The sequence below is a fragment of the Vigna unguiculata genome, chromosome 2 (assembly GCF_004118075.2).
Source record: "Vigna unguiculata cultivar IT97K-499-35 chromosome 2, ASM411807v1, whole genome shotgun sequence".
NCBI lineage: Eukaryota > Viridiplantae > Streptophyta > Magnoliopsida > Fabales > Fabaceae > Vigna > Vigna unguiculata.
This window is the reverse complement of record NC_040280.1, coordinates 25,418,538-25,432,193: the sequence shown is the minus strand read 5'-3', so window position 1 is coordinate 25,432,193 and position 13,656 is coordinate 25,418,538. Positions and strand designations below refer to the sequence as shown.

Here is a 13,656-nt window from a genome sequence, read left to right as displayed (position 1 = left end):
GAAAATATGGAGGTGCAGGTAAAAATACCTTAGATTAGGTAAAATTGGAAGTTAAATAATCTTATAATCTGAGGTGTAAAATACAACTATCTTCAACGAACCACTCCAACAACTTTTTCAATTTAGTTGACATTAATAGTTTTTAAGTCACTCATAAAACAATGGAATTGGTGAGTTGCTTATATTTTCAACCCAAAAACCTATTCATGGAATCTTTTAAGAATTTTACTCCCCATGTTTTATTTATATCAAAACATGTATTTTTATTTTTAAGTATGAAATTAAATATTAATGATTATTCAATAAAAGTTTAATGATGTGTGATATGATATCTAATAAATAATTAGTAGATTTAAGATAAATATGATATTATTTTAAAAAGTGAATTTTAAAACAAAGTCATCTTTACAATATTTATTTATGAGATAAATTTATATCCACCTAACGATAATTTGACATTCTCCGAGCAGTGTAGGATCTCAAACAAAATTCAGTCAAAATTTAATTTCAAATAATTTAAGTTTCAAACTAGATTTTTTTTTCATTAAAAAAAAGAAAAAGGTTTTTTAGTAGAAACAATAATTAAAAAAAATACACACAATTGGAAATCTAATTGTACATAAATAGCAATGAATGCTATGTTTGTAAATAAAAGCAAAAATATGTTATTTGAAAAACAACCGGTTGATGGAAAAATCTGAATCTTAAAGCCTTTGAATGGGCAATGCTTCATAAGATGGCAACAAATGTTCTTTTCAAGAAGAAAGTGGTGTGCATGTGATGCAATTTCTATGGGTTTGAAAAATTGATTAATTAAATCAAGTTAATAGAACCACCATCATCATCACAATAATAATAATAATTTTTCTCTTCAATTAAATTTCTTTCTGCTGAACAAACTATATATGTTTTTAAGTTATAAATATATTTTTTATTCCAGGTAAATATGTGATTTATTTTGTTAATAATTTAAAAAATACAAAAGAAATTATTAGATGAATTGTTAAGACAATAACAACCAATTGAAAGATAACAAAATGATGTCATAAAAATGATTTTGTTAAGATGATAACACTCATTTGAAGAAAATGTAAATGACTCAACTGCTATATAGGCCAAAGTTTTTCCACATGCATAGTTGGTCAACAACCAACAACCCTATTTCTGAAGTTTTTCCTTCTCTTCATTTTTCAAATGCTACCAACTCAAATTCCACAAATCTAAAATCTGAAATTCAAAATGGTTCTTATTCAAGAAGAGATGAAAGAACAAAATCACCAAACAAAAGTAATCACTACCCAACACCCAAAAGGCAAGAAATGATGGGTGTCAAATCTATCATAAAGTACGAATAAAAAATTGACACCCAAAGTTGTTGTTTCCATTAATCAATAAGATTTGAATTACTTCATTATCACTGCATTTATTACTACATTAATGTGATCAAATACTAATGTTTTCCTAAGTATTTTTGAAATATAGTTTTGAGCACAATAATGATTAAAAATAACACCCTTTTCAAATGGATAGCTAAACTTTAAATATTTCATAGGAATTTTTCTGAAACATTATTCAATGATAGAAATTGCGCAACAAACTTTTAAGACTTTTAAAGTTCATGATGTCTTTGTTAGATTGGTATGATCCTATATTATTTTTTCTTTGACTTTTTTCCCAGATTTGTCGCAAATTTTCTTCTGTGGAGGGATTTGTTCTGGTTTTGATGTCTAGGATATCATTTTTAATCTTTGAAAAATGCATTATGTCATCATTCCAGTTTTTCCTTTTTTAAATACTTCATCAATTAAATAATTGCATGAACCGCTCACCTACTGACGCTATACCATGTGTAAAAAAATATTAGAGTTGTGCTGCAATAAATTGAAAAGATACATGAATAAAAGTCAGTGGCTAAGGAATCATATGGGCAAAATAATTTTCTTAATGAACTAAAATGATAACAAAACCCATATAGAGAAATTTGTGATTTCAATGTTTTTGCTATATTATTCAAAATGGGCACTCATATCCTTTTTTACTTGAGAGAGATTAACTTGAACTACACCTTTTTCTAGATATTGGTTCCTTTCTTAGTAGAACTATAAAAGTAGTGGGAAGAAACATATAAATAGGCAGAAACATGAAACGTGGAAGTAAAGATTGAGTCTTTCACAAGTTTTTATATATAGTTGGCATTGTCTGGTGCATTTCGTGAAAATTAAGGAGAGGGAATGGGAAAGAGCAAGGTTCTTGTTGTGGGGGGAACTGGGTATGTGGGAAGGAGGATAGTGAAGGCAAGTCTAGAACAAGGGCATGAAACCTATGTTCTTCAACGTCCAGAGTTAGGGTTAGATATTGAGAAGTTGCAGATGCTGCTTTCATTCAAGAAGCAAGGTGCTCATCTTGTGGAGGCTTCTTTTTCTGATCACCAGAGTTTGGTGGATGCTGTGAAACTTGTCGATGTTGTCATTTGCACCATGTCTGGGGTTCATTTTCGCTCTCACAACTTGTTGTTGCAGCTTCAACTTGTTGAGGCCATCAAAGTTGCAGGAAATGTCAAGGTATGCATTTTTCGTTTCTCATGGATCATGTTATAGTATACTCTTTCTGTAAGTTTATTAAAACTACTTAAGCAAAGATAGCATAGTTAGACAAGAAGATTCGATGAGATCTATAGTTTTCAATAAATTTCAAGGAATAAAAGAATATGTTAAAGAAGTGTTCAAGTCAATCTTGCTGCTGATAGAGTCATAGAACGTTAAGGCACGCCATCTTTTTCAAATCAGTGTTTTGTAGCCTTCAAGCATTAAAGACAAATCAATTATATGATGCCAAATTCAGCACCAGGTGTGCTGTAAATAGCAGCAAATTATATAGAACTTAATGAGTCTTTCAGAATGGATTAACTTGGAAGATACGATATTAACGAGACCTAATACCAATTAAATCTAAGTGAAACCATGACAAAACATGGTTAATAATAAAGACAAAAGTGTGATTAGTGTATGCTAGTTGGTGGATGTAATTATTGTGCTGGTTTTGAGTTGGACCCAGTTCATTAACATATATAATATGGCTGACAACTGAGAATAGAAATAGTATAAAGATAATTTCAAAGTTTTATGAAAATTTTATTCACTTTTGGCTTAAGTTTTATGATTATAGTACATTTTCATTTTTACCTTTGAGTAGAACCGGTGAATCATTTAATGTAATCTCAATCATGCATATATAAAACTTTAGATAAGGTGAATAACATATTTTATTAATGACTGTCCTGTGACAGTAAGAACTCTTACTTTATTATTTCTTTTAAGATAGTTATTGAATTTGAATCTCACTTTTGTAATCAATATAAAATTTGTTTGTTGTTTAGCGTTTTCTGCCTTCAGAATTTGGCATGGACCCTGCACTTATGGGGCATGCACTTGAACCAGGAAGAGTGACATTCGATGAGAAAATGACCGTAAGGAAAGCAATTGAAGATGCCAATATCCCTTTCACTTACATCTCTGCTAACTGCTTCGCTGGCTACTTCGTTGGTAACCTGTCTCAAATGGGGACTCTCCTCCCTCCACGAGGCAAGGTCATTCTCTATGGTGATGGCAATGTCAAAGGTACAAAAAGTTTTAGTAAAATACTAAATCTACAATGCTTTTATTTGTTTTCATTATATGTGTTATTGTGCACACTCTTGCTGTCATAGTGTGTGAAACTTATTCATAGTTTAAGAAACTAAGACACATTATACTAATGAATATTCACAATGCAGCTGTTTTCATGGATGAAGATGATGTTGCAACATACACAATCAAGACAATTGATGATCCTCGAACGCTGAACAAGACTGTGTACCTAAGACCACCAGAAAACATTCTCAGTCAAAGACAGCTAATTGAGAAGTGGGAGAAGCTCACAGGGAAGCAACTAGAGAAGTCCAGCATAAATGAACAAGATTTTCTTGCTTCCATGAAAGGTAACAGTACACCCGGAAGAGAAAGAACTAAACTTTTTGTAGTAATTCGTTTCTTTCAGCAAAAAATGACTTTGGTTAATGTGGATTCCAGGGTTGGACTATGCAGGCCAAGTGGGGTTGGGGCATTTCTACCATGTTTTCTATGAAGGGTGTTTGACAAACTTTGAAATAGGAGAAGGTGGAGAAGAAGCTTCAGCACTTTATCCAGAGGTGAACTACACTCGCATGGATGAATACCTTAAAGTGTATGTGTGATGAGATTATAGGCATGAAAAAGTACAAGTTAGACCAACCAAAAAATTTGGAGTTGTTATGATAAGAAGAGGTTCTATTTTTTTCTGTTGAATGGTTTTTAATCATGTCTGCTGTAATTGTGAAATTTTATTTTTCATCTGAATTCCCGAATATACAAGAAAATTATGATCACCCAGATTCTTGTTGATGTTCCAATTGCAAGCATTTGAGCTAGGGAGCGAAAAGAGGGGAAAAAAAATTCAATTGAACAGGAACGTTATACTAAAAGCACTTGGGAATTTGTATCAAATTTTTTGTCTAGTGGAAAATTGATAATAAGGACTTAGCTCTAGAAATGGAAGAGATAAAAAGCTGTTTTGATATGCAACCTTAACTGATAAAAGGGAGGGAGAAAATTATTGAGAATATCTAGGGAAAGGGGTATATATATCATTCAATCTAATGACTAACTTAAAGTATGAAAACTCAAAAAATTAACCCCTATATGAAATCATATTGACATCCATTTCAGCCCCAGCTGCAGATACAAGATCATTGCTACCCTTAATGTTTAAGTCAAACTGTATTGAACCCCCTTCAATCTTGGGCTTTTGATCCCTATTTTGTTCTCTCCCTACTTCCTCATAATGGAAAGCTGAGCCATGGTTCTTATTATAAAAGTCAGTCACTTCTATTATGTTTTCTTTGCTATCTTTATTCATATTTTCCATGAAATTTGACAAAGCAGAGTTGAATTCAGTCAACTGAGCTCTTGATGCTTCAATACTTCCTGATCCATCCAAGGAAAGGGTTCTCTGAGCTTTCTCTAACACTGCTTGCAAATACTTCCCTTGAGCCTCTATTCTCATCTGCAACTTCTTCTGTACCTATTGCCAACAAACAAGTGAATCAACATTTTCTATAGTTGAACAGTAAAAAACTAGAAATCACATTTAGGACTATGCAAGTTAAAACTGAGAAATACCTCGAGCTGCTCTTCCAATCTCTTTTGAACTTCAATCTGATGCCTCAGTGCTTCTGCTATTGGGGTTTCTCTATTTTAGATATGAAGATTAGTTAGGAAAAGTTGAAATCAAACAAGTGAAAGAAGTGAGTTGCATTTACTCAAGGGGAAAAGAAATTTAGATGAGAATTTGTTCATAGAAAAACTATAGTTATGCATGTGCTCTGAAACATACCCCCCTTCATTATCACCTCTGTAAGTGGTGTTAGGCCCTGAAGAACGATTGCTAAAATTTACAAACGAACATCCTAAAAAGAAACAGAAACATGGAAAGAACATTAGTACGTTGTTATCAAACATTTCCAGATTTTTATGTTCTCTATTTAAGTAAGGTAAATCGACTGATAACTATTCTAAACAATTGGTTAAAGAATTGCATAGTATACTCAGTGTTTGTCAAAACTTCAAACAGACTCACTACTGTTCTCTTTGTTCAGTTCCTCGTTTTGCTTTCGAGCCTGCTGTCCAAGTCTATACTTCTGCAAATAAACAAATAACAATGCCAAATTATGACTCAAAATGGTAATTCTTTGATGATGGTTATGAGAAAACAAGAAAATCCTTTGATGTTTCGTGAATTCCAAATATCATTCACATATAAATTCAGTGTTTTCACTTCTCCATACATTTTGTAAACGGTACCCTCGTGAATCAAATCTAGTATATGCAAGTTAAATCTAATTACCTGTAAATGGCTCTTCAAATGATATAGTGTGAGGCCTTTCAACCCCATTAACCTCAGAACAGACTTTGGAGTGGCCTCTGAACAAAAAACAAACCATTTCAGATTAATGTCGTTTTCTGACAGAGCAGAAACCTTCACCAGCATTATTAAACCAGAAGATTATAAAATATTCAGAATGATAAGGATTGATTGAGTAAACATTGGATTAGCCCACATAGTACATTAGCTGTACAAGCAAAACCCCTAGAGCAAAAAGCTTGAAGGAAAGTGATTGGATTTTTCCATCACACGTTTTCCCTTTGATTCTCCCACAACGATTTGTACCGCAAAAGTGTACAGAGGAGGGAAACACCAGATGCTACTTTAATTTCATCCTACATCAGCATGCAGATTATACGAACAACCGTTTGCTAGAAAATACATAATTCTGTGACCAACCAATTTCTTGATTTGGTGCAGCAAGTAATTGTGGTTTCTAAAAGCACCCCGTTACTCCACCTTTTTTCTACCCTTTCTGAACTCCGGTTTCAACAAAAACTTATCTCTCAAGTTAACTTTTCTGTGTCAACAACACCAACAAAGATAAAAGTTGAGAAAATATTTTCACGAATCATATCATAATGCACATTTTCTGAATTCATCATACAAAACACAGACAGAAGAATTTGTGAAGAAAAAAAAAAAGTGCTTTTCAACTCTCAAAATTGAAATCTAAATAGTATACATACTATCGGGGCCACCAAGCTTTGTGACTGCATCCACAAAGCGATCATGAAGATCTGATGTCCATCTTAGCCTTGGCTTCGGGTCTCGTGTCATAGTCATCACCACCCCATTATAACTTTCTCTTCCTCCTCCACCTTCCATTACTGCACCTTCAATTCAACCACAACCACCCTTGTGTTCTTTTCAACTTAAAAAGCAAATTCCAAACAGCCCCACTTTCAGAGCTTTTGCTTTATACCTCTCAGCCAAACAGCACCTTCATTCTATTATCCCAAAAGCGGAAAAGAAGAAAGGAAAAAGAAGGGATCAGCGTAGGACACAAGAAGATATACCATATACCATATACCCTTTGCAATGGTCACTGCGTTTTTGCTGATGGAAGAAGAATATGTAATTCCACAACACACTACACAAACCACCCCAAAGGAAAACACACTTTGATTCTTAGCAATAATAACCTATTGGAACCAAACCATAAACACCAAACAAGTCAGAACAGAACATCATTGATTAGACACAAACAGAGCACATAGTGCGGCTAAAATAGAAAAAAAAAAAAAAAAAAGTGGCTCTATGGCGTAAGAAGCAACACTAGTAATAACAAAAGCATTAAATACGGCGTTTGATGGGGTTTTATAATGCTCTTTTGTAACAGTAATTCAATTATTTTGTTTGCAGTAATAAATAATTAACTGTCGCTAAATGTTATACATGCATGAATGCATCGTTTTGGTGCAATGCATTATGTATATGTATATATTATGACTAATTAATAATGAGTATTATTATTATGAGGTTGTAGAAACTAGCAGCTACAATTTAGTTATAGGAACATGTTAGAGGAAATCTCGGCGACGAATCCGAAGTAGCATCGTGGATACTATGTTATTTAATCGGGGAGATGAAAGAGCGAGGTTGTTTCTTGGTGCGCATTGCGACCGTTGGATGAGAATAACCGGAGAGGGTAAGCTATCGAACGGACGAGAATGCGGGATGGGAGACACGTGGATGCCAGCGTGGAAGATTCGGAGGAGAGAGAAATTAGCGAAAAATGAATGATGAGAGTTAGAGGGTCACATCACATGGATTGAATTGGAGGGAGAGGGAAGTGGGGCCCACGAAACGAACACGTTTCGGTTTGTCCGTTAGGGATGGCGACGGAAGAATATTCCCTCTCCGGCGGAGGAACGGAGGTGGGAGATGCATGTTCTGTCTACTACCCCATTTTTTAATTTTCCTTTAAAATATTATTTAGTAAAATTTATTTTTAACATGTAAATAAAATAAAACACGAACGAGATTAAAAAATTGGAATTTTTTTTTTTATCCAAAATGTGTAACAAGAGAACAAAACAATGTTCGGTTCTGTTCTTTTAGTGAAAAATTTGTATAACGTGGTCCAATATAATATATAAGTTGTTCCAAACAGAACATATATATAATTATACGATGTTTTTCTGTTCCAAGTCTCTTATTCAGCTAAAAAGAAATCACAAAAAATAACAGTTTGTATATAATGTGGTATGAAAGTGTTTGAATAGTAATAACTTGATTGCAGGAATGTTTAGTCCGTGAAGAGGTGATAATCTTCCAGATCTAACACAGAGTTCTTCTGTCTTTTTTTCATCCCTTTTTATCGTCTTCTTCTCATTTTTTATTGCCTGGATTTTATTCCTTTTGTTCTTTCTGGGTCCATCTTAATTAGCTTCACACACCACATATATATCTCTTACACTGTTCTTCTATCCACGAATCACGATTAACTCTTAATATACTGCTAAAAAGTTAACTTATGTTAATGTCAAATTAATCACGGATTTGAAACTCAACCATAATAATCCAAAGGGTTTGTTGGTGATTCTTCATTTACTGGTTTGTTTTTTTTTTTTTAAATGCAAAGCTTTTAACTTTAACTTTTTTCCTTTATTTCAAATTTGAACGCAGTGCTGCTTCTAAACTTACGATCTCATGGAATGATTAAACGATTTGAGAAATTGAAAGTGTTTTTTTTTTCGGTCTAAAAAGAATAGTATATATAAATTTGTAGAAAATGACAAACGATGTGGTGAATTAGATTAAGAGGCGGCAATGTTATGAATATAGTATGATAGAAGATGAGAAGTTGGCAGTTGTTATGGCAATCCAATCTACTATGGATCACATGTTGGGTTGGGCTAAAATACGATGTGATGATGGTGGGAGAAATGTTCAAAATCGCATGCCCACACCACACCTTGTTTCTTCCAAGGTTGACACATTCACTTTTTTAATTATTTTCTAAAGCACCTTCTCTTTTGAACACAAGTTTTTCTTCTACGATTCAGAAGACAAGCTTGTGATTAATAGCAAAGTTATTCAAGTAGTAGTATTATATTAAAAAGAAATTATTCTGAGAAATTGTCAAAAGAAATCAGCACGTCCTAATCCTTTAGAGAGAATACTACCAGTTTTCAAAATGCAAGTTAAAAGGGACAAACAAAGGGACTAAGCATTTGATGCTCTAATTTGTTCATTTTCTTGGAATGGATACGTTTAAGCAAAGTTGGAGGACTATGCCCAAACAATCTAACCATTTACTTATATAAATATATATATATATATATATATATATATATATATATATATATATATATTTTACTATTCAATAATCTTATATCTTATATAATTTAGGAGTCGAAATTAGAACAATTTAGATACAATTTTTTTTTTAATTTTTAATCAATGATTTAAGGATAAAATCGTGATGAAATTTTTATATTTAAAATTGATAATATCTTAAATGCAGTTATTGATACTAACGATATTATGTCATTCAATTTGAGATTTGAACATTTGTCTGTATGTGAAAACAAAAATAAGATTTCAAACACAAACTCTTGTTATTTTAGATTTTGACCGAAAGATTTATTTTTGTCCAATAGTTCGGGAATTGAAACTAAAGAATAATTTCAATATACATTCTTCTTTTATTCTCTAATCACTTTTAAGATCAAAACTATAACAAAATTTTATAAACTTTAAGTCACACAATATTCCAAATGACATAATATGAACAATGTTGTTTTGACAAACTTGATATTAGAACGATATTCATTAACATCACCCATCCTAATATCCTAATGAAGATTCAATTCAATAAGCAGTGTGATTTTAAAATTGTTTTTTTTATGAGGATATTACCAACACGCTTTATGACAATATATATTCTCCATAAAAATTACTTAGAATAAGCATTACTACTTTTCATGTGAATGTGGCACACCATCGCTTTTAAAATTGAAGGAAACTAAACAGTTTCATTCGTGTTTAAGTAATGTATGACCAACTCTTCACAACGAATTCTATGATCTAACACAATTTTTTTTCCAACATGACTTTCTAAACAGAAATAGTTACTTACCTTCCTTTTTCGTCACTGATATTTCTCAATTGATAGTAAAAACATAACTATATATACAGATTTTAATAAACTCAACCATTATGTTGAAGCTTCTCGTATTGGGATTTTTGTATTTTTGGGTGTTTTTGATCACTTAATTGTAAAATTTGGTCGTTTAGATTTTTTTTACGAAACAAGGTTAAATTGTCATGGGGAGGACGACATTAAAGGTGAAGTCGTCCTCCTCCAAACCGGTTTCATTTAAAAAAAAAACGATGTCGTCAAGTGAAAGTACGATTTTTGCAAATTTGATATTGGAGTTGTCACGACGAAGACCGGTTTCACTTTTATTTTATTTATTCTTAACAATTGTATGTTTTTCGTGCTGTCAGTTTAATTCTAAATCGGTGCATTCTATTTTAAATTTAGGAACCCTAATTTGGGATAAATTCCCAATTTTGAAATTGCAAATCCCTAATAATTGCAATCAAACTTTCTCCTTTTTGTTCTTGCATTCTGGATTCTGGTGCTTGCGGTTATCAATCATAAGACAATGCTTATTCTTTCCTGGGTTTGAGATGATGGAGTACACAACAAAGGCACGGTTTCGTCTTCACAATCAAGCTGTTAGTGCGAGGGGTGAACGGCGGTGGTCTGTGTTTTCGCAACAGCGAAGATGGCTTCAGATTTGCACGAAAACCGTTATTCCATCTGACGACATCACTTCTTTTAAAAAAAAATATACCGGACAACTTCACTTTTAATATCGTCATCTCCCATCACAACTTAATCCTATTTCAAAAAAAAGTTTCAAACAATCCAATTTTATAAATAAACGGTGAAAAAGACTCCAAATACAAAAAAAAAAAAAAAAGCCGATATAAGAATAGCTTGAGTATCGAAGCAAATGATACAAAATAGTTTGATACAGTATCGTTTAGTCACTATTCAACACTTCTGGAATTAAACATGCAATGCATCAAGAAAATTGATCGAAGTTCTGTGTGTTTCATTTTTAAGCAGCTTAACATGCCACTGACACACCCTCTTACAATATCTCAATAAAAATCACCCGTCAACTCATGATACGAGATTGAAGTTTATATGATTATGCATGCTCTCATATTTCCGTGCACACGCGTTTCAAAGTTTGGATAAAAGTAACCATCATTATGAGTTAAGCATGCATTACACCTCAGTTTGATGCAGAACAGAACATTTCAACTGTGAAGGAAGTTATGACAGTATGACATGCCAGACAAAATTTGTAAGGCCACTAATGCACTTTCCAACTACTAAGATTGAATAGTAAATAATGGTTATTAAGAGTGAACAGTGCATCATGTTGCGTATTCAGCAACATAGAGCCCACAAAAAGACCCTTGCCACTCAATTTTTCCTTCATAGTTGATTGATCTTGAAAACATGCTGGCATGGGAACATGATTATGGTGGTAGGAAAGAAGAATTAGTAGCATGAATTTTCAAACTCTGACTGAATTGCTTAGTTGGACAAGGTTAAGCACAACGTAGTACTCTGTCTGGTACGGTTATGTGACTGTTCAAAACTGGCCTCAAAAGTCAAGCATCTGAAATCATTTGCAGAGCTTGATGGGAAGGAAAAAAATGAAAGAAAATAAGTGAAAAATGGTTGCTTTAACCCTAAGTTTGGTATAAAGGAAAGAGGTTGTAAGAAAATGAAAATGAGTGAGTAGGAGCAGTTTGGAATACATGAAATAAAGGAAAAGTTGTAAGAAAAAGAAGTGGGGTCTGCGTTTTTTTATTTTTGTGCTAAATTCCAAAGGCGATTGACAAGGTTAATAATGAGGAGTGTCTTCAGAAGCTAAGGGGTAAGTAAAAAAGAAAAAAATATTAAAGAATATTTTATGGTAGAAAATGAAGGATTTATGAAGTATATCCTAGGGATAAAGGGAATTTGGGAAGTTAGAGGAATAAATAAGACTCAGATAAAAAATAAATAAATTACCTAAAATATTTTTGGCCAATTATACTGAATATTTGTTTAAATCTGCATTTTGATCTTAAGAGTTTGATCCGGATTTAATTGAGATACAAACTTAATAAAATTTTAATAATTATGTTACATTATAAAATATGAGTTATATTATAATATGAAATATTATAGTCATATATGAGTGTTGACAATTTTTAAAGATTGTAAACATATGAGATATTTACAAGAGAAACTTATTTTATTTTATTCATATATTTTCTTTCTCTATCTATTTATCTATCTATTTCTCTTTCACTCTCTCTCTATATGTATGTATATAACAAAATGTAACATCAAATAACTTTAAGTGTCACAAAATTATTAATCCGAGAATTTTTCCTTTTCAAATACATATTTAGATGAGATATGAACTTAAATGAGTACGAACTTAGGTGAATGTTTACTGTAACTTTAGTACTTTTAACTAGAACAATTAATGAAATATAGTAATAGTTTTTAAACTTAGGTAATCTTTAAAAAATATTTACATTATTTTTCTCCCACAAATAAATTATATTGTCTTTTTTCAGCAAACAAACTTCTATAATTTGTTTTCCTTTTTATATATTTCTCTTCTCATCAATAAAATAATATTCATTTTTACTTTATTTTTCTTCACTTTTAATTTTTAGTTTTCTTTCTCTTACCATTTCACCATTTCTTCACTAAATTTAATTTTCTCAAATGAGGAATAAACAACACAACAATATTTATGTCGTATATTATTAAAAAAATTCAAAAAAGGAAAAATAAAAGATTTCACATTGCACAAATTTATGCTCGGCTTATTTATATTTAATTTCTTAAATTTGAATAAAAACTATTTTTAATTTCTCAAAATGAAATAAATAAGATTGAAAATCAATTGGTTTTTAAACCTAAAATTTAAAAATGTTCTTACACAGCACTAAGAATATTCTTCAATCACTTGTAACTGGATAATTAGTACTTAATTTGGTTATAATAAATAATGTTATGTTATATATTGTTCTTCCTAATAATCGAAACATACTTGATCAAGTTCTCTTCTCTTAGTCTCCTCAATTAAGTACATAAGGGTTTTTTTATTAGGTTTAACCGAGGTTATCTCGACTTTAATTATATAGCGATAAAATAATTAAATGATTCTTTTTTCAAATTAAAAAGTTACAAATTTTAATAATAACTAAAATAAAACAAATAATTGAGCATCTATACAGCACCATAAAGTTTTATGTCTGAGCATAACAGAAAAAAATAAATGCATTGGTGAACTCGGGCCAAACTTTTATGAATGTGAATAGTGTAGATAATAACTACTAACAAGTATAGATACATTGGTGCTTCACATTGTTATTCTCCCATTCCTTTTTCATACTTAAGTCTCCAACTTTTCTTTTTTCCCTGATACATCATTCACACAAATTCATTATTACAAATTCAATGGTAGGTTGGTTTTGGTTTAGGGTGCCAATAGATTGAACCAAAGTTGAAGCCATGATTGAGGGAGAAGAAGAGAAAGTTAGGGTTTTGGAAAGTGTTTGTGGTTTTCAAAGTGTGTAAGTGTGGGGAGTGGAAAATAGGGTGATTTTTTTATCCAAATAGCACTGTTTCTTTTCTTTTTTTTTTACACAAATAGC

The 13,656-nt window shown here is 31.7% G+C and overlaps 2 protein-coding genes across 4 annotated transcripts; one reads left to right on the top strand and one right to left on the bottom strand.

Annotated features, from left to right (window-relative positions):
• Positions 1-1,934: 1,934 nt before the first annotated feature.
• Positions 1,935-4,418, top strand: LOC114173523 (isoflavone reductase homolog). The gene is made up of 4 exons (XM_028057980.1): positions 1,935-2,561; positions 3,377-3,617; positions 3,773-3,976; positions 4,068-4,418. Exons 1-4 carry the CDS (start codon positions 2,232-2,234, stop codon positions 4,229-4,231), a joined length of 939 nt encoding a protein of 312 aa, XP_027913781.1. The 5' UTR covers positions 1,935-2,231; the 3' UTR covers positions 4,232-4,418.
• Positions 4,419-4,600: 182 nt separating this feature from the next.
• LOC114173524 (myb family transcription factor PHL11) lies at positions 4,601-7,387 on the bottom strand. 3 transcript variants are annotated; one of them, XM_028057983.1, is made up of 6 exons: positions 6,648-7,387; positions 5,920-5,996; positions 5,656-5,713; positions 5,410-5,482; positions 5,196-5,265; positions 4,601-5,097 (listed from the first exon to the last, which is right to left on the bottom strand). In XM_028057983.1, exons 1-6 carry the CDS (start codon positions 6,784-6,786, stop codon positions 4,705-4,707), a joined length of 810 nt encoding a protein of 269 aa, XP_027913784.1. In that variant the 5' UTR covers positions 6,787-7,387; the 3' UTR covers positions 4,601-4,704. The 3 variants fall into 3 exon arrangements, with proteins under 3 accessions (XP_027913784.1, XP_027913783.1, XP_027913785.1); XM_028057982.1 differs by having other exon boundaries at positions 4,639-5,097; positions 5,653-5,713; positions 6,648-7,384; XM_028057984.1 differs by having other exon boundaries at positions 4,639-5,097; positions 5,653-5,713; positions 5,920-6,478; positions 6,648-6,838.
• Between the last annotated feature and the right edge of the window lie 6,269 nt (positions 7,388-13,656).

What these genes read in the sequence shown, in the direction of transcription:
- LOC114173523 (XM_028057980.1), top strand. Translation starts at nt 2,232, where the DNA reads ATGGGAAAGAGCAAGGTTCTTGTTGTGGGGGGAACTGGGTATGTGGGA. An exon ending in AAGTTGCAGGAAATGTCAAG is followed by an intron (nt 2,562 to 3,376) that starts GTATGCATTTTT and finishes TTTGTTGTTTAG; the next exon opens with CGTTTTCTGCCTTCAGAATT. An exon ending in TGGTGATGGCAATGTCAAAG is followed by an intron (nt 3,618 to 3,772) that starts GTACAAAAAGTT and finishes TTCACAATGCAG; the next exon opens with CTGTTTTCATGGATGAAGAT.
- LOC114173524 (XM_028057982.1), bottom strand. Translation starts at nt 6,786, where the DNA reads ATGGAAGGTGGAGGAGGAAGAGAAAGTTATAATGGGGTGGTGATGACT. An exon ending in ATTTGAAGAGCCATTTACAG is followed by an intron (nt 5,714 to 5,919) that starts GTAATTAGATTT and finishes GTTTATTTGCAG; the next exon opens with AAGTATAGACTTGGACAGCA. An exon ending in AGAGGTGATAATGAAGGGGG is followed by an intron (nt 5,266 to 5,409) that starts GTATGTTTCAGA and finishes TATCTAAAATAG; the next exon opens with AGAAACCCCAATAGCAGAAG.